This window comes from Canis lupus, chromosome 1 (genome assembly GCF_011100685.1).
Source record: "Canis lupus familiaris isolate Mischka breed German Shepherd chromosome 1, alternate assembly UU_Cfam_GSD_1.0, whole genome shotgun sequence".
Taxonomy (NCBI): Eukaryota; Metazoa; Chordata; class Mammalia; order Carnivora; family Canidae; genus Canis; species Canis lupus.
The window spans coordinates 94,304,025-94,331,285 of NC_049222.1; the positions used below are offsets into that span (position 1 = coordinate 94,304,025).

At 40.8% G+C, this 27,261-nt stretch overlaps 1 protein-coding gene and 1 long non-coding RNA gene across 14 annotated transcripts in view; one reads left to right on the forward strand and one right to left on the reverse strand.

Annotated features, from left to right (window-relative positions):
- Window positions 1-16,240, reverse strand: part of LOC111096980 — a 48,814-nt gene extending 32,574 nt beyond the window's left edge. For 2 of the 7 annotated variants that reach the window (XR_005354283.1, XR_005354286.1), the window contains exon 1: window positions 16,050-16,240. This is a non-coding gene — a long non-coding RNA (uncharacterized LOC111096980). The remainder of the gene's footprint in view (window positions 1-16,049) is intronic. The other 5 variants (XR_005354281.1, XR_005354287.1, XR_005354284.1 and 2 more) reach the window with 5 other exon arrangements.
- The window catches only part of PDCD1LG2 (programmed cell death 1 ligand 2), an 88,275-nt gene continuing 63,819 nt past the window's right edge, over window positions 2,806-27,261 (forward strand). For 3 of the 7 annotated variants that reach the window (XR_005354278.1, XR_005354277.1, XR_005354279.1), the window contains exons 1-4: window positions 2,809-2,993; window positions 3,100-3,190; window positions 16,305-16,373; window positions 25,357-25,662. Coding sequence is in view for 3 of the 7 variants with exons in the window: in XM_038527265.1 (XP_038383193.1) it covers window positions 2,937-2,993; window positions 3,100-3,190; window positions 16,305-16,373; window positions 25,357-25,662 (523 nt within the window). In the remaining 4 variants the exon portion in view is untranslated. Of the gene's footprint in view, window positions 2,994-3,099; window positions 3,191-16,107; window positions 16,170-16,304; window positions 16,374-25,356; window positions 25,663-27,261 lie in introns of those variants that run through there. The other 4 variants (XM_038527264.1, XM_038527266.1, XM_038527265.1 and 1 more) reach the window with 3 other exon arrangements.

Here is a 27,261-nt window from a genome sequence, read left to right on the forward strand (position 1 = left end):
TAAGAGGGGAAGAGAACAGAAGACATTCTCTACAGGTCCCTGGAAGTTCCTCCTCCTTGTCTCTGGAATCCCTCTCTGTATTCTACATTAGAAAGGCTAGTGGACAGTTCAGCCTCTGCCACTCCTCCATCCTCCACCCTCATTTCCAAGCTCTGTACCCCAGAGACTTCCCTTCTTGAATCTGACCTTTGTGACTTCAGTAACTTTGTTCTCCACAAGGAGCGGTCTCCCAGGTGCTTTTGTCCCTATGCGTCAGCTGGGTGGAAATGGGACAGGAAAATACTTTATCCATAACTCCCATCAACCCATTCAACTGAAAACAAAACTCCTTTTTATCTGAGTTGTTTCAGAGAATTAGCCAAAGCTTGACCTCTTTCCTTCTAAAACCAACACCCATTATTGCTCTGGCCAGAACACCCCCATCTCACCTTCCCTTCCCTCACATTAAGGCTAAGCCCTCTTTCGCAGGCAGGAATCAGATGGGATCCAAGCCACATGTGTGACTCCTATGGGATCACCAGGCTGATCTCTAGTCCCTGGGCCAGTCATGCACCAGGGAAGGCCGGTTTCCTCTTCCCTCTCTGTCTCCAGCTGCCTATGAGTTTCTCCATTTTCAAGAGGGGGCTAGCCATCATCTGCTGTCATCACATTCCAGATAAACCCACATCAAGACCTTGGTCGCTGACTTTGGGGAGGTTGCTAAGGCTGATTCCAGATAACCTGCTGGCTCCTTGCAGTTCTCACCCCTTCCTGGGCTCTTGATCTTTGCTCATTTCCCCAAAACCCTGGCTGCCCTTCTTTCTCACTCTTAGGCTGCCTTCTAAGATGGGAAAGATTAGACTTGTTTTTTGGATCGGAAATAATTAACACTGACTGGTGGTGTACATTGGCGAGGTTATTACTATGCTTATCATATTGTAATATTTATGACCTAAATTCTAATTTTCTATTACCAAATATGTGCAACACGGAGTGATCTGTAGCCTAATCACACCTGCACATGTGTACACGTGTGTGTGCGCGTGTGCACACACACACACACACACACAATTCAGCTAGGTCTTTCCAGGATCTTCTATTATAAAGGGTACAATGCTAAATTAAATAAATTGGAAACACACATAACCCCTTGGCCAAGTTCTTCAAATGTTTTTTTGTTGCTGTTGCTTAGCAATTGAACTGTACTGTCTAATTTCTGATTTTTTTCTATGTCTTTACAAAAGTCATTTGTGTCTCTGATAAATTATTTAGGAAATAAAATATAAGTAAAAAGACGACACTAAATAATACCACCTGCAAGTCCTCCACCCAGAAACTGTTAACATTTTGGTATCTACCCCTCTGGTATTTTGTTGAGGCATATGGATTTATGAGCCAAGCAAATGTGCAGAGAAATCAGTGTGAATTTTATTTGGGCACTGTTGTCAAAACACCCAGGCATTCCCTTGGTCTAAGCTGAGTCTGTTCCTAAATCTCAGTTGTACAGAGAGGAGCCCAGAGCAAGGAGTGAAGTGGGCAGAGAAGGAGGAGCTTAGACCAGACAAAGGAAGGGATACAGTGAGGAGTGTGGCTCCCTCCTCAAGACTCTGGTGGAGGATGTGGGGGTCCTGAAGATACTAACCTCTAAGGGCCAGACAGGGGACATATGCCCATTCCTCAGACTATCACAGTAGCTGAAAAAGGTGAGGTAAGAGCAGCCATCTGCCCTGACTCTACATGGAGAAGCAGGGCCCCAGGGGAAGGCTGGCTTCCCACAGACACCCCCTCCTCACCTTTGGGGTCTAGGCAGCCAGTCCCTTTTGTAGCCAATACAAGTTTCATTCCTTCTTGTTTGAGGGATTCAGTTAAAAGAACAAGGAGGAAAGGAGAGCACTGCTTTTTCAGAAGAAGCTCAATTAAAGGCAAAGCATGGAGAGAGGACAAGAAAGCATTAGGGAGATATGGCTAAGAAAGCATGCCTTATCTGAGAGCTTCAGAGCCCCGTCCCTGCACATCCCACCCCTATGAGCCCCAGGGGATGTGGCAATAGCAACAGGATGGGTCATCCAGACTTGCATTCAAATTGGCCTTTCCTGCACCTGCTTTGTGTTACTACTGAAAAGCCTCACAATGTAGTAAGACCACAGAGGCCTGAGTTCAAAATCATCCATGCAACTGAGGAAGGGGTGCTAGACCTCAACTCTCTCTTTATATGTAAAATGAGCCTAATGGTGTCTAGACCACGCATTGCTCCAAGAATGAAATAGAGTAGTGTAGTGGGTTAAATAATGTTCCTCAAGTATGTATGTCCACCTGCAGCCTCAGAATCTGTATCTTATTTGAAGTAGGGTATTTGCAGATATAATTAGTTAAGAGGGGTCATCCTGGATTAGGGTGGGCACTGTGTCCTTAGGATGTGGTTGGTGTCCTTCTACGAAGAGGGAAGGACATTCAAAGATACACGTAGGGAAGAAGGTCATTTGAGGCTGGAGATAGAGATTGGAGTACATTCTCCTGCTACAAGCCCAGGAGACTGCCAAGGCTTGCCAGAATCTGCCAGAAGCTAGGACGGGGCAAGGGAACATTGTGTCCTAGAGCCTTCAGAGGGAGTGTGGCCTGTGACACCTCATTTCACATGTCTCACCTCCAGAAATGGGAGCAAAGTGTGAGCACAGTCTGTTGGTTTAAGCCACCCAGTTTGTGATAACTTCTTAGGAGAGCACTGGGAAGCTCACAAAGGTACCTGTGTAAAGTTTCTGGTGCAGAGCTAGAACGTGCTGGTGTTCTTTCCCTCCCCTTCTCCTGCCACTGAGCTTGCACCAGCTTCAGGGACACAGGGACACAGTTCAAGGGGTCTCTGAGGGCACAGAAGCCACGCTTAAAAGCAAAACCAAAATTTCTCAGTAGGCTGGGCTTCAGTCAGTTCCTCAGAGCCAGTTTTGATTTGAATTTCCCTCATGTTACAAGGAAGCCTGAGCTGGATGGAGATGACATGTTTTCTTCCCTTGCTTCAAGTACCTTAAGTGACATTTTGTTTTGGCTGTTTATTGGCTTCTGTGAGGGGAGCTGATGCAAGAGCAATCATTTGTTATTGTGCTTTCTTTTACATCTTTTCCTGAGGAGCGGTGCCAAGTTCTGATGTGTCAATTGGTGGAGATTTTCTCCTGCCTTGAACTGGTGTGGCAGACGATGGTGAAGCCACCACGGTTGGGTAAGTGTGAGCAAAATTTCACTCCACATCACTGGAGGCAGGAGGAACTTTGCCTTGGCAATTATGCTCAGGCGCACCAACAGGCTAATTTCTGGCCGTCTCCAAAATAGTGGGATTTCTTCTGCTTGCTTGTCTACTTATTATATGTGGTAGGAAGTTTTAGGAGATGAGGGTTTTTTTTTCTGCACACAGTAAATGTGCAGTGAAAAAAAAAAAGAACTATCTTGCGATTTTCTCTCAGCTTAGAATTTGGGAAGGGTTAATCAAACCTAAAATTTTGCATGTTTTGTTTTGTTTTGTTTTTACATTAGACATCTGTTTGTGGTTATACCTTTGGCAGGCAATCACTGTTCCACACACAGGCCAGCCTGTGTTTACCAGCTATGCTCTAAGTATAAGCTGTTTAAAACAAAGAACAACAACAAAAAACCCCAACCACAATTAAAATGACTTATAATACAGGCAAGCATTATTTTTAAAAAATATATGATTCAATTAGAGCAAGATTAGCTAACTGAGAGAAACTTGCAGCCGTTTTTCTCTATTGCTCACTGCCTAGGTGCACATGGTAGGAAAGAGATGACTACAGGTTCACGTGGGAGAACGTTGAAGTGAGCAGCTTGGGTGAAATTGCCTACAAATAAGGCCTTCTAACGCTGCCCTTCTGTGGTTCCGTGGAAGGGAATCACAGACATCCATTGACAAAATGCACAGTGAGATACTCAAGTGTCAGCAGTAATCAGATGTAGTCTCAGGAGTCAAATGCCAATTGACTGGCTATTCTTCAAGCTCCCTTCCAAGCCTAAGAGTCAATGAATGGATGAATCATATTGCTCTTGTCTCTCAGGAGTGGTCTATGCACGTTCATCACCTGGACTGTCACTCCCAGCAGCTTTTCCTTATCTGTGCCTTCCAGGTGTCTTCTCTCCATATTTCTCTTCTGTGTGAGCCTTTCCCTTCAACTGGAGCTCTTCCTGGGCAAGGACCATACCTTTTAGGTTCTCTCAATCCCACATACCTGGCAGAGTGCTTCAAGACATGTACAGGCACTCACTAGGTGTTTGTTGAGTTGTAAGTGATTTGATTTGATGAATCTACAACTGAATCCCCAGATGTGGGAAGTTTGTGGAAGATACAGGGGGCAACTTGGGGTTGATTTGAGAAGGAGACAGTGCAAATGAACTCAGAGACAGTATTTCAGGTCATGTTCTGAGTTCACTTGGTTTAAGACGCATGGGACAGATTCCACAGGTTGTTGTGTGACATTTTTTATTCCACATAGAAATGTCCAAGTACAGGATGTGCCTTCACTGGGGCATTCTCAAGTTACCATATAATGAAGCACCTGCAGCCTGACCTCCTTCTGTCACAACCTGGCTCCCACAGGAGCCTCTCAGTCTTTAATCGACCTACACAATTCCAGGATGGATGAGCGAATCTGAAAGTTTATCTTGCCCTAATCAGCAAATTGCCTTCCCACCCTCTCTAACACCTCGGGGGCTGGTTCCCAGTTCTTATTTTCCAGACCTTTAATATCAACCCCCTCTGCTTCTTGGAGCTTTCTTCCCTTGGCTCTGAGATACTAAGGTGGGGGAGCTTCTTATATTCTTAGGGCCACTTCTGCTTTATCTTTTTCCCTGGTCTCCTACACCTGCTCTCCTAATTTGGAGGTATTCATCAGAGTTCAGACCTTTTTTCTCTAAGCTACATTTTTATACTCTCCTTCTCAGAGAGTTAATTCATTCCCCAATGTCAATTAACATTTACATATTGGAAATAACTTTTTCTATCTTTCATCCCTGAATTCTATTCAAATATTAGACTTTCATTTTTCTTGAATTGTTTCAATTACTTTGACTCAAACCCAATTCATTTCATAGAACCCAGCTCTAAAACTTGGCTCCTGATCCAGTATTTCCTTTGTCCCACCCTTCTGCAGTGGCATCAGGATTGTCTTGATTGTCAGGCCTCAAAACCACAGTCCACTTGTTGCTTCTCCTTCTTTCCTGAATGGCTGATCACTTGTTAATTGTTTTGACAATTGTCTTATAATAAGTTTCTTCTTCCTCTGCCTTTCTTCTGTTTTCTGACCCTGAATCAGGGGGTTTCAAACATTTGGATTAATACCATGACCCCCTAATTGAGTGACTAGCATTCCATTTCACTCCCTCAATTCTATACAGACAAAACCAAACCAAACCAAAAAACAAAACAAACAAACAAACAAAACAAAAAAACAAAACAAAACAAAAAACAAACAAAAAACCCACCAGCTTTGATCTATTTCAAATACTCCTTTGGTATTTTCTTTTTCTTTTTTTTTTTTTTTTAATTTTTATTTATTTATGATAGTCACACACAGAGAGAGAGAAAGAGAGGCAGAGACATAGGCAGAGGGAGAAGCAGGCTCCATGCACCGGGAGCCCAACATGGGATTCAATCCCGGGTCTCCAGGATCGCACCCTGGGCCAAAGGCAGGCGCCAAACCGCTGCGCCACCCAGGGATACCTCCTTTGGTATTTTCACTTGGTTGTTGAGTAACTATCACTATCTCTTCCTGGCAGGTCTACCTGACATTAAGCCCTTGACATTTTTGTCTCAACCTATATTTCCAGCCTAGATATGCCACTTACAGTCTCCCTCAACAAGCTCTGCATGTGTGAATCTCTGAGATTACTTCTAACATTTCTGTAAGAGCCTCAAGAGTGGCTCCAACTCCCCAAATCCCACTCATCTTGGAAGTATCCTACCAGTCAACTTCAGTGGTTTGGGTATTTTTAGTAAAACCTTTCACATCACTTCTTGCCATTTTTCACATGTACAGATTTTTAGCTTTCTGACTATGTGATCATGTCTTCAAGGGCAAGAACCCTCTCTTACAGGAATCCTTATCTTGATTCCCCACACCTTGATTTGAATTGATTCCCAATTCAAAGACTTGAAAAAGTGGGAGCATAGTTATTTATTGGCTAAAAAGTTGAGATTCAATTTGAATGTAAGTTAAACTTGAACTGAAGTTACATTGACTAATGTCTCCTGATGCCTACCTCAGAGACCATGCCATCAAGAGAAGTAGGTTCCCTAGTAGCCTGGGAGACAACAAGGGCAGGACACCAATCTGAGCAAGACTTTTCACCAATCTAAAAAAAGTGGCCTTTGCTTCTTTCCTTTCTCAAGCCTGAGAACTAGGAACTTCATGACTCTTCGCAGAGCCACCAGAAAATGTTCTCAAATCTTATATCCTATGCTGCTCTGTTCTATTTCATACCATGATGACACCTCAACCACTAGGATGTGTTCATAGGCAGAATTGTTAAGAATTACCCAGAAATTCATTAAGAATGACCTAGAAATTAAGAAATTCAGCTAAGCTGATCACTTGATTGAAAACTGTTGTTTTTGTTTTGTTTTGTTTTGTTTTGTTTTGTTTCTGCTCATGTTCCAATATATTCCTTAGAGGATACCTTGCCTAACAACAGAGAGTTACAATGAGTATCCACTGCCTGATGGAAGCTCCAACACAAACAAATGCATACTTAAGGAATCTACAATTAAGATAAAAATGAAAAATCATGCAGGCCTGGACAGTAATATATTTATATCCAAACAAAGGTTAATTTTAAAAAGGGAGACTGAAGAGGGAGCATAGTTGTTTGAACGCATTCATTTCATCTCATGGAAAAGAGTCATCTCTATGCTCTGTTGACCAAAGGAGTACCCTACATATGGATGCTCTGTAAATGTTCCTTGAGTTGATCAATTTTGGCAATGCACTCTATAAGTTCTCCAAATACTCTTTCAGGCTTTGCTAGTCTGCATATAAAAGAGCTCATAATTCCCTAATATTGAAGGTTTCCAGAACCTACTCTTTCAGAAAATGCCATTTTCCTAAGGCACCCAGAAGGCAAATATCTCATTGAGATGTCCTGGCATTTTGAGAGAGGTTGGTGAGGGGCTTGAGATACCTTGGGAACATTCTTTTTTTTTTTTTTTTTTAATTTTTATTTATTTATGATAGTCACAGAGAGAGAGAGAGGCAGAGACACAGGCAGAGGGAGAAGCAGGCTCCATGCACCGGGAGCCTGATGTGGGATTCGATCCCGGGTCTCCAGGATCGCGCCCTGGGCCAAAGGCAGGCGCCAAACCGCTGCGCCACCCAGGGATCCCTCTTGGGAACATTCTTTGTGGGGGACAACCTGATAAATAATCTTACTAAAGAGATATTCTTTTAACCTCCTGTCACTTGTGGAAATGCTTCCTTCAACATGCACCTTTGCTTAAGCAATTCCAGGGGTGATGACGTCCTCACCCTATTAGCAGCCCATTCCACAGTCAGTGACTTAAACTGATGAAAATTTCTTTCTTATTTGGAGCCAAAATTATTAACCAAATAAAGTTTTTTTTAAATAAAAGATTTTATTTATTTATTCATGAGAGACACAGAGAGGCAGAGACACAGGCAGAGGGAGAAGCAGGCTCCTTGTGGGGAGCCCGATGTGGGACTCCATCCCAGGACCCCAGGATCATGACCTGAGCATAAGGCAGACCCTCAGGTAAGACCCTCAGGTGCCACCCAGGTGCCCCCCAAATTAAGTTTTCTGTTTCTCCATTAGAGGAAGAAATCAACTGGGGGCCAGTAGTCTCAGAGTATGATACTAAATTGCCATGCATGGACTCATTCATTTGTCCATTCAGTGAACAGTCATAATCCATTATAAACAGTTATAAACACTCACAAAACATGCATGCATACACACAAACACGCCCAAAGAAAAACAAAATTGTTATATGGACCTCACACAGTTAAAAGATCTCTCATTCTAGCACAGAACACAGATGTGTAACCAATTATTATACCAGCAAGGAGGTAAATGCTAACACTAGTTAATAGCAGAAAACAATTAAGGCAGAAGGAACAGCTTAGAGCAGTTAGGAAAGGCTTATGTCCTTGTGTTGAAGGCAGAAGAAGGTAAGGCCACTTAAGGAAATATTTATGATCCAAGATAGTTTCTTTGAGCTCAAGTAGAAACTGAGATAGAGTAAAAATAATATTAGACAAAATAAACTGAGATCAGATATGAGAGATTAGAAACTCAGAACACCTGTGAGGACCCAGTCATGGAAAGCACACATTATTATTTCTGTGGCTGAGGCAGGAGGGACCATATTTGAAAGGGTTCTGTAACCCATGCTAAGGAGAATTTTACCTAATAAACTATGGGAGCTATTGAAGTGTTTTTAAGCGGGAGTGCCATGATTGCATTTGATAATTTCGTATTTAGGAAATTCTGCCTGCCAGGTAAAGGACTAGTTCACTCAACCAATATTAGTAGAGTGCCAGCTTCCTGCCAGACACAGCTCTAGGGACTGAAGGATATTAGTAAGCAAAACAGACAAAGATCTCCATCCTTTTAGTGATTATATTCTTAGGGATGATGGCAGCTGATAATCTAACATAACAAATGAGTACATTATATGGTATGTTAGCTGGTAATGAATGCTTTGGAAAAGTGAGAGTCTAAGGAGAGTTGGGAATGTTGGAGAGGTGGTACTATTGTGATTTTGCATGACACTGTCTCACCAGAAAGAGCAAGGAATGGCTCTGGATGTAGGGAGATGAACACTGGCAGCAAGGTCAGTCCTTGGGGCAATGGATCTGGGGAAGAAGTTCCACAGGCCTAGAAGTAGGTTTAGGGACATTTAGAGAATTCCAGAGTCCTAAGAACCCAAATTGTGATGGGCGGTGGGTCAAAATTCCAGAGGACACTCTTAACAAACACCTCACACTGCAGGAAGCCACGTGGCCATTACTGGGTTCTCTATAGCATGGGGCTCAAGGTAGATGTCCCTCTTGCCTGGCCTACTAGACAGATTTAGAATTTTATTCTCAGTGAAATGTTGTACCATCAAAGGATTTTGAGCAGGATGCTCTGCTACAATATAAGGAGGGATGACAAGATACTGAATTAAAGTGACAGCAGTGAGGTATTAGAAAGAAGAACCATCATCCAGAAATATTCTGGCACAGAATTAACAGGGCTGGGGGATGGGCTGGATTTGTAACATGAGAGATGTGTAGGTTTAAAATGACACACCCAAGATTTTGGCTTGAGGTGGGTGTTATAATTATTGGCATTATAGGAAAATGGGGCACAAAGAGTTTTTATGAAGTACCCAGGGCCTTAGGGGCTCATAATTCCTAGACCCAGGATTGGAACTCAGATGTGTCTGACTTTAGTGTGTGAGATTTTAACAAAGGCACAGAAGATGCTATCCCTAGAAAGAAGAAGGTGGCTGGTTGGAAAGTACCTTCATAGTAATGTTTTGTCTATCTCTCTGTTGGCCAAAGGCAGCAGTGTACAAGGAAAGTCCCCTAGGATGGGCAAGGAAGAAGAGGAAGTTATAGCCAGGGGTGGATGAGCCAGGCATCCTTTCTGTTGTTAGAACATGTTACCTGCTAATGTTTTGAGCTCTAGAAATAAGAATGCTGGGCAAGTGCAGTATTAAGATGATATCTTGTCTGAGTACATTTGTATTTTCAATAAGGAAGAGAGTCTTCAAGTCCACCTAAGGCCCAGCATTTCCCTATGGAAAGCACTTAATGGAGCTCCCAGTTGTTACCAACTAATAAGTCCCTCCCTAAAGTGAGAACAGGATCCCACTGTGGATCTCACAGTCCCTTTTAGCTACTGCCTCGTTGCACTCTCCCTTTATAGCACTCTTCTCTGAACTCTGCCTATACTCTGTTTTCTCTGCACCCTTACCTCTCATTTTCTCTCCACTTTCCATCTCATCTACACCAAATCTACCAATGTCATGCTTAGCAGGCTCACTCATGACCTCCACGCTGCTAATGCTAACTCCCAGGAGCACTGGCTTAACTGAGTACTCCCTCCTTGTAGCACTGTGTCTTAAGTTCCAGATTTCATTATAATTAAGATATGGCGAGGCTAACAGATCAGGAGATAATGGCCATTGAAAAAAAATAGTTTGTTGTGTTCTCAGATCCTGAGAGGAGGCATGCCACACTGCAGTGGCCACACAGAGAAGCACCAGGGTCAGAAAGGAGGTAGAGCAGAAGGGGAAATGTGGCCAGAAGCCTTTATTGTGGTTTCCACAAGAAGGAATGGGCAAGGCAGGGTAAGCAGGCTTAAATTTTCTAGTTTGAAATAGTTCATCAAGATTTGGAACTAGGGGCTGTCCCTTGTTGTGTGGTACCTGGCCCTGGGGTAGTTAGGACAGTAAAGGAGGTGGTTGGAGTTAGGGGTTCTGGATTACTTTGTTTGCATTTGAAAGACGCCCCTTGAGTGAATTGTTTACTGTCTGAAGAATTGGCTAATCCTGGGAGGGGCAGTCCCTGCATGACCAATATGTATCACATTTTCAAAACACCAGAAAACAGAAAATAAAAGACAGGATTAGGTTGCATTTTTGCCCTTCCCCTAAATCTATTTTCCTAATGCTCTCCCTCCCAGAGATCCATACAAGTTGGAATGCCCCACATCTCAATCCTTGGACAGTTTTTCTCCTGTGTTTCCCGGTGGTAATGTCATGCAGCCCCATGGCATTAAGTAACATGTAGACATTGAAGACTCCCAATTTTATCTCCACCCCAAACTCTGGACTACCTGTTATCCAACTGCTTACTAAACATCATCATGGGGATGTCTAGTTGGCATCTCAAACCACATACATGCCAAACATATACTGATTTCTGCTTCTTGATCTGTTTCGGTCTTCTCCAGTTTAAAATGAGTACTTCCATTGCCTTAATGCCTCAAGCCTCAAATCTGGAAATTTTCCTGGATTTGTCTATTTTCATCAAACTTCATATCCAACCTGACAGTAAACCCCATAATGTCTTATTTGAAAAGATAAGAGACATAAGTAAATAGAAGGACATGCTATGTTCATATCTGGAAGACTTAACATCATTAAGATAGCTCTTTACCTCCAGTGGATCTACAGATTCAGTGCAACTCCTATCAAGATTCTAGCTGCCTTTTTGTGTGTGTGTTTGTGGACAAGCTGATCCTAAAATTCATATGGAAATGTAAGGGGGCCAGACTTTCTGTGAAGGAAGCCTGTTAGCTAATCTACATGGCTGCACCCTGAGGGGCAAACTTCTAAGGAACCCACCTCTAGGGCATGATGTAATCCTTTCCAGAGACCTTGGAAGGCTGGTGCTCTTTGTACATTCATCCTCTGAGTCACTCCAGAGCACCAGTACGTACTGGCAGGAAGCCTTCTAGGTGTCTTGTGTACTGGTTTTTTAAGCAGCTGCCTAGGGGATTTCCCACACCTACATCATCTGACTCCATTGACCAAAAGCTTGAATTACTCCTTTCCAGGGGACTTTGAGAATCAGAGATGTCTCTGGGCAGGCTGCTGCCCCCAGAACACTGAATAAATAGCAGACTGATGTACATACCCCAGTTCTCTCTGTAAGAGAAGCCTCTTTGCTTCTCCTAGAGCTTCAACCTGAGGGGCAGGTTTAAAGTCTTCAAGTTTAAGGTCTTGTACATCTTTAGTGGCCTGCAGAGATGCTCTCAAGGACCACAGGCTATAGATGCCATCTTGGTGCTCTCCCTCTGCCTTGCTTCCGCTCACCAGCATGATCCAGCAGAAGGCTTGTATTAGTCATCAGGGTCCCAGATTTTTGTGACTGCTACCCAGAGAATACTCTAGATTGCTTGGCCCTGCTGGCCAATAGGACTTACACTTCCAGCCCACAGGACTGTACTATTTGCATACTTTCACTAGCTGTTGCCTAAGGATCTGACTTTCAACCACCCTGAATCTAGGTGTAAGATCCTGCTCTTTGGGCTACTGACAGGTCTTGGCACATCCTCCACTACTGGGAGCTATTAAAAATAGAATCGGCTGCTTGGACAAGCACAAAGGTTTGCAAGACAACCAAGAGCTGAAGCAGGGTTGAACAGCAAGTTTCATCTTGTATACGAGACCAATTCTTCAAGACTGGGAGAAGTAGTTGTTTCATCTACTGTGTAGAAACCCAGAGAATCAGGCAAAATGAAGAAACTGAGGAATATATTCCAAAGTCTTCAATAAAGAGTATTAGAAATATTGGATAGCCACACTCAAAAGAATGAAACTGGACTACTCTCTTATACCATACACAGAAATTAATTCAAAATGGATTAAAGATTTGAATGTAAGACCTGAAACCAAAAAAGTCCTAGAAGAAAACCCAGGCGATGAGCTCCTTGACATTGGACTTGGTGATGATTTTTGAATCTGGCACCAAAAGTAAAAACAACAAAAACAAAAATTAAAAGTTAGGATTGTGTCAAAATAAAAAGCTTCTGCACAGCAAAGGAAATCATCAATAAAATTAAGTTAACCTACTACATGGGAGAAAATATTTGCAAATCATTTATCTGATAAAGGATTAATATCCAAAATATCTAAAGCACTCATACAACTTGGGACACCTGGGTGGCCCAGTGATTGAGTGTCTGCCTTCGGCTCAGGTCATGATCCTGGGGTCCTGGGATTGAGTCCCACATTGGGCTCCCAGTGGGGATCCTGCTTCTCTCTCTACCTATGCCTCTGCCTCTTTCTCTGTGTCTCTCATGAATAAATAAATAAAATCTTTCTAAAGAAAAAAAAAAAAAGAACTCCTACAACTCAGTAGTAACACATATACAACAGAGTCAAAATAAAAATGGGTAGAGGATCTGAGTAGACATTTTTCAAAAAAAAAAAAAAAGACATACAAATAACTAACAGGTACATGAAAAGATGTTCAACATCAGTAATCATCAAGGAAATGCAAATCAAAACCACCATGAGATATCACCTCACACTTGTTAGAATGGCTAGTATTGAAAAGACAAGAAATAACAAGTGCTGGTGAGGATGTGGAGAAAAGGAAACCCCTGTGGACATTGGTGAGATTCTAAGTTGGTATAGCCACTATGGAAAACAGTATGGAGGTTCCTAAAAAAAATTTTTAAGCTACCATATGATCCAGCAATTCCACTTCTGGGTATTTATCTGAAGAAAATGAAAATGCTGGGCAGCCCAGGTGGCTTAGTGGTTTAGTGCTGCCTTCAGCCCAGGATCCGATCCTGGCGGCCCAGGATCGAGTCCCACGTCGGGCTCGCCGCATGGAGCCTGCTTCTCTCTCTGCCTCTCTCTCTGTGTCTCATGAATAAATAAATAAAATCTTAAAAAAAAAAAAAAGAAAAGAAAATTAAGATGCTAACTCAAAAAGATATATACACCCCATGTTCATTGCAGTATTATTTACAATAGCCAAAATATGAATCAACCTAAATGTGTGTGTGTATAATGGAATATTGCTCAGCCAAAGAAAGAATGAAATTTTGCCATTTGCAGCAACATGGATGGACCTCAAGGGCATTATACAAAGTGAAATAAGTCAGAGAAAGACAAATACTATATGATTCAGTTAAATGCAGAATCTAAAACAAGCAAACATACAAACTAAGCTCATAGATACAAAGGACAGATTGGTGGTTGCCAGAGGTAGGAATTTAGGGGGTGGGAAAATGGGTAAACTGGTTTCATTTTATTTCTAGTTTTTAAAAAAAGTTGAAAAAAAAAAGCAGAACTTCTTGGAGAAAGGTTAATTGAATGCTTGGGGAGCAGAGACATGATCAGCTTAAGGCAATTTGTACAGAAAGCAAACAAACTTCCCAAGATTAATAGGATTGTGTGAAAAGGAAACAGAGGCTTCCTTGAAGGGTCTTCCAGTGGCTGAAATTATGATTTAGGCTATAAAAGAAAAATTATTATCATTCATCAAAATGGATCAGAGACCTAAATATAAGAACTAAAGCTATAAAACACTCAGAAGAAAGTAGGCATAAATATTTGTAACCTTGGATTTGGCAATGGTTTTCTTCAATATGACACCTTAAGGATACGCAATAGAAGAGAAAATAGATAAATTGGGTTTCATAAAAATTAAATTAATTTGTACTTTAAATTACATTAAAATATTTGTGCTTCAAAGAACACTATCAAGAAACCAAAAAGACAATTTGAAGAATGAGAGAAAGTACTTAAACATTATATATTTGATAAACAATTTGGCAATTTCTCAAAAAATTAAACAGAGTTACCATTTAACCAAACAATCCCACTCCTACATGTCTAAGAGAATTGAAAACATATCTACACAAAAACTTGTACATGAATGTCTACAGCAGCATTATTCATAAAAGCCAACAAATAGAAACAACCAAATGTCTGTCAACTGATGAATGGACAAACAAGATGTGGTATATTCATAAAATAAAATAGCATTCATTCATAAAAAGTAATGAAGTACTGATATGTGCTACAATGTAAGTGAATCTTGAAAATATTAAACTCAGTAGGAGAAGCTAGATTCAAACGGCTACATAGTGTATGATTCCATTTTTATGAAATATCCAGAATAAGCAAAGCCATAGAGACAGAAAGTACGTTGGTGTTTGCCAGAAGTTGGAAGAAGAGGGAAGGGGAATTGGGAAATTTCTGTCGATGGATAGGAGGTTCCTTTTTGCGGTAATGAGAATGATACAAAATTAGATAATGGTATGGGTTTCACAATTCTGTGAATATACTGAAAACCACTGAATTGTACCACTGAATTGTCCGTATTTTAAATGTATATATATTTTATACATATTTATTATTTATATATTTTCATATATACATTTGTACACACATACATCCTTTATTGTATGTCAATTATACTTTGATAAGGCTGTTGGAAAAAATAAATTTAAAGAACAAATAGGGCAGCCCGTGTCGCTCAGTGGTTTGGTGCCTCCTTTAGCCCAGGTTGTGATCCTGGACACCCGGGATCGAGTCCCACGTCGGGCTTCCTGCAGGGAGCCTGCTTCTCCCTCTGCCTGTGTCTCTGCCTTTCTCTGTGTGTGTGTGTGTCTCTCATGAATAAATAAAATCTTAAAAAATAAATTAAAAAAGAACAAATATATATTTGTATGTAATCTATACCTTTCTACAGATCACTTCTCATCTCTGCTAGTGCCACCACTCAATCCAAACTATTATCTCTGTAAAAACATTCCTCACCTATCATCCTGCTTCTAGTCTTATCCAACCCAATGTCCTTCTCAAGAGTCTATTGTTCACACCAAAGCTGAGTCCTATTTTAAAAATGTAATGAGATCATGTCATTCACCTGATCCAGGACTTCTGTTGGCTTTCCATCACACTCAGAGATGCTCTGCTTTTACCAGATTTAGATATATGGCTCCAGCCAATTTCCCTTGGAGAAATGATTTCATGGCTAATAAAATTTTGAAAGCCTCTTTGAGAACAGAATAGCTGACAGTGGTGTATCTTGTCCCTTTTGCCTCAACCACAAGAAGTCCTGGGATGGGAAAAAGCATGAGAGCGAGGGTGGAAGCATAGTAGGAGGTGTAATGGGACCAAGGTCGAACACCCACTCAATGTAGACAGTTTTGTGCTCTCCCCGTCTAAACTTGTAAGTAACAGATAGTTCACATAATGGGCAAACTCTAACAAAACACTCAAAAGAGCTGGACACTTTCCTGCTCAGGCAAATACCAAGTGTTCATTCAGAATCGAGCTCTGTTCTACTGAGCACTGTCCTTGAATATCTGACTCCCAGAGCTCAAGTCCACCTGACGAAGTTGGTGTGCATTATTCATTTGGTAGTCATTTGCTTTTCAAGCATCCACTACTGAAAAAACTATGGGAGGCTTTGTGAAAGAGACAGAGTTTCGGATAATCACCAGTATGGGTTATTCATGAGAACTGGTTCAGTTCATAGTCAGAAAAGGAAGAAGAGATTCTAATTTGGATTGATAAAGAACAACCTGCTTCCTCTTACCTCATCTCCCATCTCTAGGCAACCGGCTTTTAACTTGACTTCCAGGGGCTCTGCTGTACCCCAATCTACCACTGCCAAGACGACCAAGAGGCAGGAGACTAGGGTACAGTGGAGCTCCTGGTAGGGAAGTTATAACTTATCTTCCAGGGGCTCGTTGACGAGTCATTTCCCTGTTTTCAGGAAGGAGTGAATCAAGAAATCATGAGACCCAGCAAAACTGCAGCAGACCCTGAGACTTTCAATTGTTTATTTCAGATCGGGTACAGAACATGTTCCTCCTCCTGCTAATTTTGAGCCTGGGAGTGCAGCTTCACCAGACATCAGGTAAGAAAGAGCCAAAGGAGGGACCTGAGGAAGAGGAGTAGGTAGTTGCCCCTAGCTGAAGCCGATAATGAGAATGAGGTCCTCAGGCTGAAGGATTTCTTTGAAAGCAAGTGCAATTACTGTCTGTTACATGCACAATAAAAAGAGTGGTGCCCAGGGTGGCCTGTGCTTGCCTGTATCCTTGTCTTACAGAAACAATAACCATATGGCAGATGAGGAAACTGGAATTCAGAAAAGGTATTTAATTTACCCAAGATGACGCACAGCAAGGTTCCTACACAACTAATGTCCTTAGAACCTTAGAACCATCATCATGCTACGGTGATGATGATAATCAAGCATGGCAGAGAAGCCCTCATCTTCCCACTTTGGAGTGGGTTTTTGGAGTTAAATTTGATGACAGACATGTATTGAATGTTGATAATGGGCATTCACAAAACCAAAAAGTACGTTGTGATGAATTCTGTTTAAGAACTAACCAAAGGTAAACTATAAACATATTGTATCTTGCTTTCTCCTCAAATTTAGAATTCTTCATTTCTTCCCACTATACAGTATCCGGATAATATTAGTTCAAATATTAATTACCTGCCTAAATTGGACTGCCTTCTCTTCAAGGTTTTTGTTTGTTTGTTTGTTTGTTTGGTAAGTCTTATCATTTCATGTCTTCCTAAGTAAGGAGTTTTAACTTCAAAGATTTCTTACAGAAGCAACCTGAGGGAAGAAAAGTAACAAAAGGATCTGAGGACTGATAAGAATGCTTACTCCCGGGGAAGGGAAGAGATCTGGGATGAGGATAAAAACTACAATCTTTTTTTTTTTTTTAAAGATTATTTATTCACAAGAGACAGAGAGTCAGAGACACAGGCAGAGGGAGAAGCAGGCTCCATGCAGGGAGCCCAACGTGGGACTTGATCCCGGGTCTCTAGGATCACACCCTGGGCCGAAGGCGGCACTAAACTCTTGAGCCACCAGGGCTGCCCTAAAAGCTACAATCTTAACCATTATGTTTCCCAGGTCTTTTTCTTTTTTGACAAGAAATATACATTAAAAGAAGTATTATACCCTTGCCTAGCTATTAAAAGAAATACAGTTTTACTTGTATAAGAAAAATATAAATCTTAAAATATAAGAATTCCTTTAAAAAGAATGCTTTAAAAGGCATATGAAGGCAATCAGGCTATGGCATCCAGTGCCCGAGGAGAGCCATGGCTGTCAGGGTGGCCACGCAGATGGCCTTGCATTCCCTGGTCATTCCCTTACTCTGCTTGTTCACCCCTAAATTTGCACCTCTCTTTGAGAAGGAAAAAGATAACATGAATTGAAGGGATTTAATTCCTTATTACCCTCTCTATGTAAATTTCTAAATTTTAAAAAGAATGCTTGAAACAGCATTGTTAGTCCTTCCAAAAGAGCCCAAAACAACCAAATGCCCATCAACAGGATAATGCATAAATTGTGGTATATTAACCGAATGGAAAAATATACAGCATGCAAATAAATTAATTACAAAAATAATACACCTACATTTAAGACTCTTAACAGCATAATATTGAGTTAAAAAGAACACAAAAAATCAAGCACAGAAGGCAACATATAGTACAATGTCCTTTTTATAAACAATATATTGCTTAGGTATCTATGATAAAGCTTAGAAATAAGCCAGATATTAAGAAACACAATATACAGGATGTTGATTACCTTTGGTGAAGGAAGTAGACCTATGTCATTAGTCATGTACTGGTTCTTGGGGTAGGTAGTAGATTCACAGATGTCTTCATTTTATTTGATTTGACCATCTGTTAAAATTTTTCTGTATTTAAACTTTTATGTTGTAAAAGATACCACAGGTACAGGAAATCACATGAAACAAGTATAAAGCGTCATGTTATCGTAAGGTGAACACTTGTAACCGTCACCCATGTCAAGTAGTAGGACTGTATCAGACTTCTCTGAAACCCTTTATCTGCCCTGTCCTACATAGCCTCATTCTCATAACACTGTACTATCTACCCTTTTCTCCATTAAAAAAATTTCTTAAATATTACTAAGAGAAATCTTAGTAAGCACTCAACAAGATAGGTTCTTCATAGTTTCAGAATCAATGAATACAGTTATCACTCATTTTAAAGGCTCTCTAAGGGGATCCCTGGGTGGCGCAGCGGTTTGGCGCCTGCCTTTGGCCCAGGGCGCGATCCTGGAGACCCGGGATCAAATCCCACGTCGGGCTCCCGGTGCATGGAGCCTGCTTCTCCCTCTCCCTCTGCCTATGTCTCTGCCTCTCTCTCTCACTGTGTGCCTATCATAAAAAAAAAAAAAAAAAAATTAAAAAAAAAAAGACTCTCTATATTTCACCAGACATGCTGTGACTTAGTCCTTTATTGAGAGAAATCAAGTTGCTATAAGTGTTTATGTATAGATTTTTGTGAAGAATATGGGTTTTCATTTCACTTGAGTGAATACCTAGCAGTAGCACTGCTGGACCATGTGGCAAGTATATATTTAACTTTATAAGAAATCACCAAACCTTTCGATAGTGGCTAGACTATTTTTGCATTCCCAGCAAAGTATGAGAGCTCTAATTATTCCACATTCTTGGCAGCACTTGGTATTGACACTGTTGTGTTTTTTAAAGTCATCCTAATAGGTGTGTAGAAGTATCTCTAGTTTAATTTGCATTCCCCTAATATCTAGGGATGATAAGCATATTTTCACATGGCAATTGGACATCCATATATCTTCTCTGGTAAAGTTTGTGTTCAACTATTTGACCATTTTTAATTGGTCTGTTTATTTTCTTATTAAGTCTTTAGAGTCTTTTATCAGATTGTGATATGCAAATATTTTCTCTCAGTCCATGGCTTATCTTTTCATTCTCTTGACAGTGTCTTCTGGACAGCAAAGATTTTAAATTTGGTAGAATCCAGTTTATCTTCTTTTTTCTTGTGTGGATTGTGCTTTCGGTGTCATGTCTAAGAACTCTATGTAGCCCAGGCTCTCAAAGATTTTCCTATGTTTTCTTTGAAACACTTTGTAGTTGTACATTTTATATTTAGGTTTATAATCCATCTTGAGCTAATTATCATAGAAGATATAAAGTATATGTTAAAGGTCACTTTGTGTGTGTGTGTGTGTGTGTGTGTGTGTGATGTCCAGGTTCTTTAGCCTCGCTTGTTGAAAAGACTTTCCTTTCCTCATTGAATTGCCTTTACATGTTTGTCAAACATCAATTGGCCATATTTGTGTGGGTCTATTTCTAAACTCCATTCTTCAATCTGTTCTTTGTGTATATATTTTCACTCATAGCACACTCTTCTGATTTCTATAAAATTATAATTCTTTTTTTTCTATATTTTTATTTCAAAACCTAAGGACATCTTGTAACCCAGGTACTTTTAAGAGGAAATAGTCATTTCTGTACTTTGTCATGTCTTGCAGGAAAAGTAACCCCAATCATAATTCCATTTATTGATTTTTTTTACTTCTTTCTTCATTCTCCAAAGAAGTTAAAAACCAGGGGCTCATAAGAATATGGTGATGCTTGAGGTCACTCTGGGGTGGGGAGCACACCCTGAATCCCTCCTCTTAACCCACCTTCAGCTGTAAAACGACTTCTTCAGGTCCCTGAGGTATACAAAACAGAATCAGGTTCAGATTTCTAAGAAATGAGACATGCCCTGCAGTATTCCTACAAAGAGGAGCAGATGGGTCAGGTGTCCAGAACAGGCTTCTACCCTAAACTAGGAACTAAAGTTTTCTCAAGACTATGATTGTGTAAAACAGCCCCCACCTTTCAAGTTCATTAAATATGGAGTCTGAAAAAAACTTCAGCTTCTGTTATTAAATGGAAAAAAAAGTATAAAATTAGCTTAAAGGGGAAGCTATCTTGGGAGGTAATGCAAATGATTTGTTTTGTGTTTCTGGAGATGTGCCAGGTACTGACTCTTATTGATGCTTGATTGCAAATAAAATACACAATTTCCCTAAGAACTTTCAAGAAGGCTCCATCATTACTCAAACCAGCTGCTTTAATCTGTTTAAAGAAACTGCATTTATGAATTTTGTGTGCCCTGGCCAAATTTGTTACCCTTTAATTTAGTCAGGGGGCCCAAATGAATGGGAATACCTGCTTTGTTTTGGATTTGTCTGCCTAATTATATAGTTGTGGAAACTTTTCAATTTTCTCCTTTGTCTTATAACTTAAGGAGTTTAGTGCTAGGTTGAAGCTTAATTAGTAACCCCTGATTTCAAGCTATATTACAAAGGTATAGTCATCAAAACAGTATGGTATTGGCAGAAAAACAGACACATAGCTTACATAGCTCAATCAAACAGAATAAAGAGCTCAGAAATAAATACACACACACATACACATACCCCACACGTATTTTCCTTAGCATAAAGCTGAAAAGTCTATCTATCTCATTTTGGATGTACTATATACATGCCAGTGGATATATGGTCATATCTGTAGAGATGTTCATACAGGCTTTCAAGACACAGAGATATGAACTGGAATCCCAACCTCATGAGCTACCACTCTTTGACCTTGGGCAAGTTGTATCACTTCTGTAAGCCTGAGTTTCACTACCCGTAAGATAGGCATAGTAACTCTACCTTGCAAAGTTGGGGAACATTAAATGAGATGATGATATAAAGATGACCCCAATGTCTTGCTCATTGTGTTTAATAAATGTTAACTATTACTCTACTTCCCAGTAACAGCCCAAATGCAGACTAGTGTCATAACTCTGATTCTCAGACATTAATGTGCACATGAGCTATCTCAACTTGTGGAAATGTGCAGTCTGCTTCTCTAGGTCTAAGGCAGGGCCTGACATTCTAAAGCCCTCTCAGGTGAAGCTGAGGATGCTTTGAAAGGCAGGATAATAAAAGACATTTGTGTATGCAGGTGTTTCATCTAATCGATAGTTCTCAATACTCTGCACATTAGAAGCCTCCAAGGAGATTAAAAAAAAAAATTTAATGCTGGCCTCAAAAAAGAACTAGAATTTATATTTAAAGGATCCAAGGTGGGGCCTGGTATTTTTTTTTTTAAAGCCTCCCAGGTGATTCCAAAGATGGCCAAAGTTGAGGTGTTCTGATTAATGATTCTGATGTGCATCCAAGCTTGAGAAAAATACCTTCACGCAGTTGTTTGCAAGAGTGTTTTTATTTCCTCTGTAATTTGCAGTAAGTAAGAATAATTTAGGATCTTAAAAGTATATTGCATTCCCTGAACTCGTTTTTCTGGAGTAATCAAGCTCACAGCTTGGCATGTCTTAGAAGCTTTAATTGAGGCAAAATTACACCAAATAACATCCTCTAGTTATTCTGAGCTACTCAGATATTTGATTCATGTTTGCTAATTGCTCTTTCCTCTTATGAACATTAGATAAAAAATATCACCTGTACAACCCCTGTACACATATTCTCACAAAGGAGAAAAGCAAGCAGAAAATGGATTTTTGTCAAAGGCCCAGAGCATAAAGAGGGAAGTTCTGCTGTCTGCTAGGGGGAGTTCCAGAGGAAGTTACAGACTTTCTCTCTCTCATGAGAAGAAAGCCTAAGTGTGGTAAATAAATTTGCTAGATAAATTCAATAGAGGCAACACCCAAAGTCCTCTGACATTTGTTATATCTCAGCCTCAGCAACTGAAGTTCCTTGCAAGTCCCATTTCTCTTCCCTGTTTCCTGCTGTATCATGTATACTAATAATTAAAAAAATAGAAGAAGAGCAAAAGTGAATTCCTGAACCAGACACATAGATGACGATTACTATGTATTTGATGAATGAGTAAGTAAATATTCCCCCTTAGGCCAGAGTGGATTTGGTAGCAGGTAGCTCTGTCTTGGTTAAAAGGGGGATTTAATAACTCAAAGTTTGTAGATGATCCTTATCAGAAGGGGATCTACCCTCAAGAAGGTCCTATCCCAGAGACCCAGAGTGAAAGTTATTACAAGTGGATGTCATGAAATGGAATTATGCAGGAAATTTGGAAGCACAAATCTCTTTTCACATGCATCATCCCACAATCTTCTCAACCTGTCTAAGCAAATGCAAGTGTGATCAGCAGTGTTTTACAAAGAAGCACTCATAGTATAGACCTGTCCCCACCCCATCCTGCACAAAGGAATTCTGGACAGATGTGAACTCTTTTCTGTACTAGAGATTTGTTAGAAAGACACACTAATGTTCTAGTGATGGTTAAAACAGGGATTACAGGGCAGCCCCGGTGGTGCAGCGGTTTAGCGCCGCCTGCAGCCCAGGGCGTGATCTGGAGACCTGGGATCGAGTCCCACGTCAGGCTCTGCATGGAGCCTGCTTCTCCCTCTGCCTGTGTCTCTGCCTCTCTCTCTCTTTCTGTGAATCTTTATGAATAAATAAATAAAATCTTAAAAAAAAAAACAACAGGGATTACAGGCAAAACCCAAAAACTTGCCGGTTTATTCTTGATAAATCTCAAGTTGGGCATAACTATAAAATGTACTGTGTGATGATTAAGAATGCCAGTTTGTGCAACATGGGCAAGTTGCAGTTTGATGAGAGGGAAGTATGTTAGGTTCATGCTTTCTTTTCTCTCTTTCTGCCGTTTGCCAAACCCTTAACTAGAACTTATATGTACTAGGCACTAAAGATACTAAAAGTCAACCTGGTCACTGCCTTCAAAGTCTCACAGGATTGTAGGAAGAGAAACTCAAGTCAGAAGAGAATTGCGATGTGAATCATTCAAGCAACAGGAAACCCAAAATTTACTTATACTGTAAAATCTATTGCCCAGGGGGCACCTGGGTGGCTCAGTCAGTTAAGCATCTGCCTTTGGCTCAGGTCAGGATCCCAGGTCCTGGGATTGAGTCCTGCTCTGCATGAGCTCTCTGCTCAGCAGGGAGTCTGCTTCTCCTTTCCCTCTGTTGCCTCCACCCGCCAACCTCCCCCCTCCCCCAACTTGTGTTCTCTCTCAAGTTCCCTCTCTCAAATAAATTCTTTTTAAAAATCTATTGCTCAGGATGATCATGGAATGGGCTGTCTTGGTTAATAAAATATCATGGTTAATAAAGAATGGCCAGGTGTTGCGTATACAGACCACTTTCCCCAGAATTATAACAGGGTACAAAAGAAAGGAACCAATGTTTGCTGAGCACCTACCACCTGCCAAAATAAGGCACTTCACACATACCATTTTGTCTAAGTTTCACCACAATACTTAGAGGCAGATATTAACCTTGCACCTTTATACATAAAGAAGCAGAGACTCACAGAGCTAAACGTTATATTCAAGATCAAAGGACTCATAATCATGATCCAGTTGATCTATCACTAAACCCCGTGCTCTTACCATATCACTTTTTATGATGGTAAAAACTCCTTGAATAGTGTATGCTTAGAAGCCATCCACAAATATTTGTTGAATGGACGTTTTGACCAATTAAATGAATGAATGAATGAAGTAAGCTCTCCTGAATATAATTTGATCTAATCTTTTGTCATGATTCAGAAATTAGTTTAAGATCTTGCTGCACCTCGGTCATAATGAATATCCATTCCTTAATGATAGAGGCGGCCTAATTTTTTACAGTTTCTCACAGTGTATTTATGCACCTTTATTAGTTTTACTTTGCTCTACCACTCTTCATGCCATTGTTTTTATAAATTCTTTAAAATCAACTCAACTTTTATTCTTTGAACAAAATGGTATACCCCTATGATAAATGGAAAACCCGTATCACTGTTACTAGTAAATAGAAGATATAGCAAAAATAAATGTGATGAAAGCAGTATTATTATTTTTTTTTGAAAGCAGTATTATTAAATTCTACCCAGATATCTACAGTATCTGCCTGAGAGCTTTCTGCTTTATTATAAGGAGAAACAGCCATTGTTTGGAGGTGTGAGAACCTAATTGCAAGTTATATGTTACTTGGAGGATTGAAACAGAATTGAAGAGGAAATAAATTCCTCTCTGAATAATTCAGTTCCCTCAGGCCTTAATTCTACCCTCTATAAAATTATTTTGCATGTTTCATATATGCCTCATGTTTTGGGAAATACTGTTGCAGTGGAAACTATAGATTTTTAAATCAAACATTTAACTGACTCTGAATTTTAACTTTACTAACCGTATGTCCTGGCATGAACCTCTTTGAGCCAATTTCCTCAACTGTAAAACAGTAATAATAATACATATTTCATGGTTGTATTTTCAGGATTAAGTGATGTAGTTATAAAGACTAGGCCTAGCACAGGGTGGCGGGCAATGAGGAGGACACTTGATGGGATGAGCACTGGGTGTTATATGTTGGCAAATTGAATTTAAATTTTAAAAAAATAAAAAAAAAAAGAGAATAAACACTTTAAAAAAAAAGAGCCTAGCACAGTACCTGGTGTATAATAGGTCTTAGTTCTATTCTTCCCTTCTCCTAATTGACAGAAAAGAAGAAGCTTGTCCAGTGGGTTTGTATTATGCAGTGGTTAAGGGCACTTGGAGCTTAGCAATACCTAGGTCTGATCCTGGCTACTTTTCTGTGCCTCAGTTTCCTTTTCTAAAAAGAAGATGGCTCTGCTTTGATGACTTTCTGGGAAGGCTGAATGAGACGGTGTGTTGGCAGAAGACTAACACATTGTAAGAGCTCAACAAATGGTTATTCTTATTACTACCACTCATGAGAGGAGGTAGTATTTGACAGGGATGATATAATTTGATCCATATGGAGAAAATGAGCCTGGATAATAGGAGGCAGGATGGCAATGGGCTGCACTGGTGGGGTGTGTTGAGAGGAGAGAGGTATCTCAAAACAGCAGATCAGGAGTTCCACGGTTGCCCGGACAGACCAGGGTGCAGGAGGGAAAGGAGCCTGAAGGAGTGCCCAGCTGATGACAGGTGTCCCCTGGGCCACAGGGATGGGATGGGCCTCCTCAGCTCCCACTCTGTACAGAACTGAGATGTAAAGGCAGATAGTGGGAGAATTTCTTGTGTTTTGTTCAGCTCTATTCACAGTGACGGTCCCTAAGGAACTGTACACAGTAGACTCTGGCAGCAATGTGACCCTGGAATGTCACTTTGACACTGGAGATCCTGTGGAACTCAGAGACTTAAAGGCCAGTTTGCAGAAGATGGAAAACAATACATCCTTGCACAGTGAGAGAGCCACCTTGCTGGGGGAGCAGCTGCCCCTGGGGAAGGCCTTATTCCACATCCCTCACGTCCAAGTGGCGGATGCAGGGCAGTATCGTTGCCTCATCCTCTATGGAGTCGCCTGGGACTACAAATATCTGACTCTGAAAGTCAAAGGTGAGTTGTTTCAAGGACTGGAATCTGTGGAGGCATTAGTGCAAGCAAAAACCCAGAGGATAGGGCAGCCCTGATGGCACAGTGGTTTAGCGCCGCCTGCAGCCTGGGGTGTGATCCTGGAGACCCAGGATTGAGTCCTGCTTCTCCCTCTGCCTCTGTCTGCCTCTCTTTCTCTCTGTGTCTCTCATGAATAAACAAATAAGAACCTTAAAAAAAAAAAAAAAAAAAAAAAACCCGGGAGGATGGTTACAGGGAAACAGGGCTATCTTAGAGAAAAACGGAAGCACCTTCCCAGAGAGATTTTTTTAGCATCTGAGTATAAAGCAGCTGATGTGAAAGGAAAATAGGGTCAGGAGTATGGATGTATGGATCAGGTATGGATCTAGAGGGAAGGCAGGAAATGGGTCCCTGAAAGACAAGAGGGTGCCAAAGAGAAGCTTTGCCTTGCTCAAGGTTCTCCCAAGGATCAACACTGACTCAATCACTCAGCTCCTCTTTAAACCATGGTTTGCCGACCATTAATGGATTAAAGTATCAATTTAGTGAGTAGCAACTGGGTGAGTGTCTTTTCCCAAATGAATAGACATGATCAGAAGGTGTCACATAGTAGGGGTGAGTGTCATTTTGTGAAACTCCTGTTTCAGAGGAGCGCGTGTTTGTGTGTGTGTGTGTTGGATTGTGATATAAAATATTATTTTTTTCACTCTGGGTCATAGTCTAAAAAGTTTGGAAAACACTGCTCTAGTCCAAGCTTTCCATATTGCAAATGAAGCAGCCGGAGCCCAGAGAAGGGAAGGCGGGAGCTGGGGGAGCCCAGGTAAGTCAATAGCTGTCCTCATTCCTCTGGATTAAGGGCTTTCCTCACAACACAAGCCAAGAACCTAAATCTGAAGAGAATCTTCAAGTTTGTGTTTGTTTTGGAAAAAGGCCATTTTGGGAAAGACCAGCAAGTTTATAAGACTTTGCCAGCTTGTGTTTTTCAGCCTGCTCTGACTGTTCTGGGTTTTCTCTGTCTCCTCCCAGTCCCACTCGTGAAGCCTCAGAGGATCTGTTCTGTCTTCTGGAAAGTCCATAGACTTTGGTCCCCAAAGACCATTGGTTGACCTTGGCAGCAATGTTGTGACTTTGTGATCTGACACAAAAGAAGGATAAACCAAGAGGGTGAGACATGAGGGTGAATGGTGTTTTCACCTATGACCTTGGGCAGGTTATGTCACCTTTACAACCTGACATTTTTCTTATTTGTAAAAGGCTAGCCACAGTAGCACCTACCACAGAGGATTATTGTAAAAGTTAGAAGAGATAATGAACATAAAGAACTGAGGCAGGTGGTGAGTGTCCGGAGAGCTGGTTCAAAGACTTCCTCTCACCTCAAGACTCAATGAATCATCAAGAGAGTCATTAGCCTGGATGTAATTGCCTTCTGTCTTAATTGCATTTCCTCCATCCAGAACTGGGATGAACTCCAGAACTTTGAAGTTAGTCTGATTTCAATTAATGGGAGGAAAGTGGGCTCTCCATTCTCATGATCCCTTAATGTATTCAGTATCTGCACCCCTAATTCACCGCCTCCATGTTTGTTAACCTCTGTTTGCATCT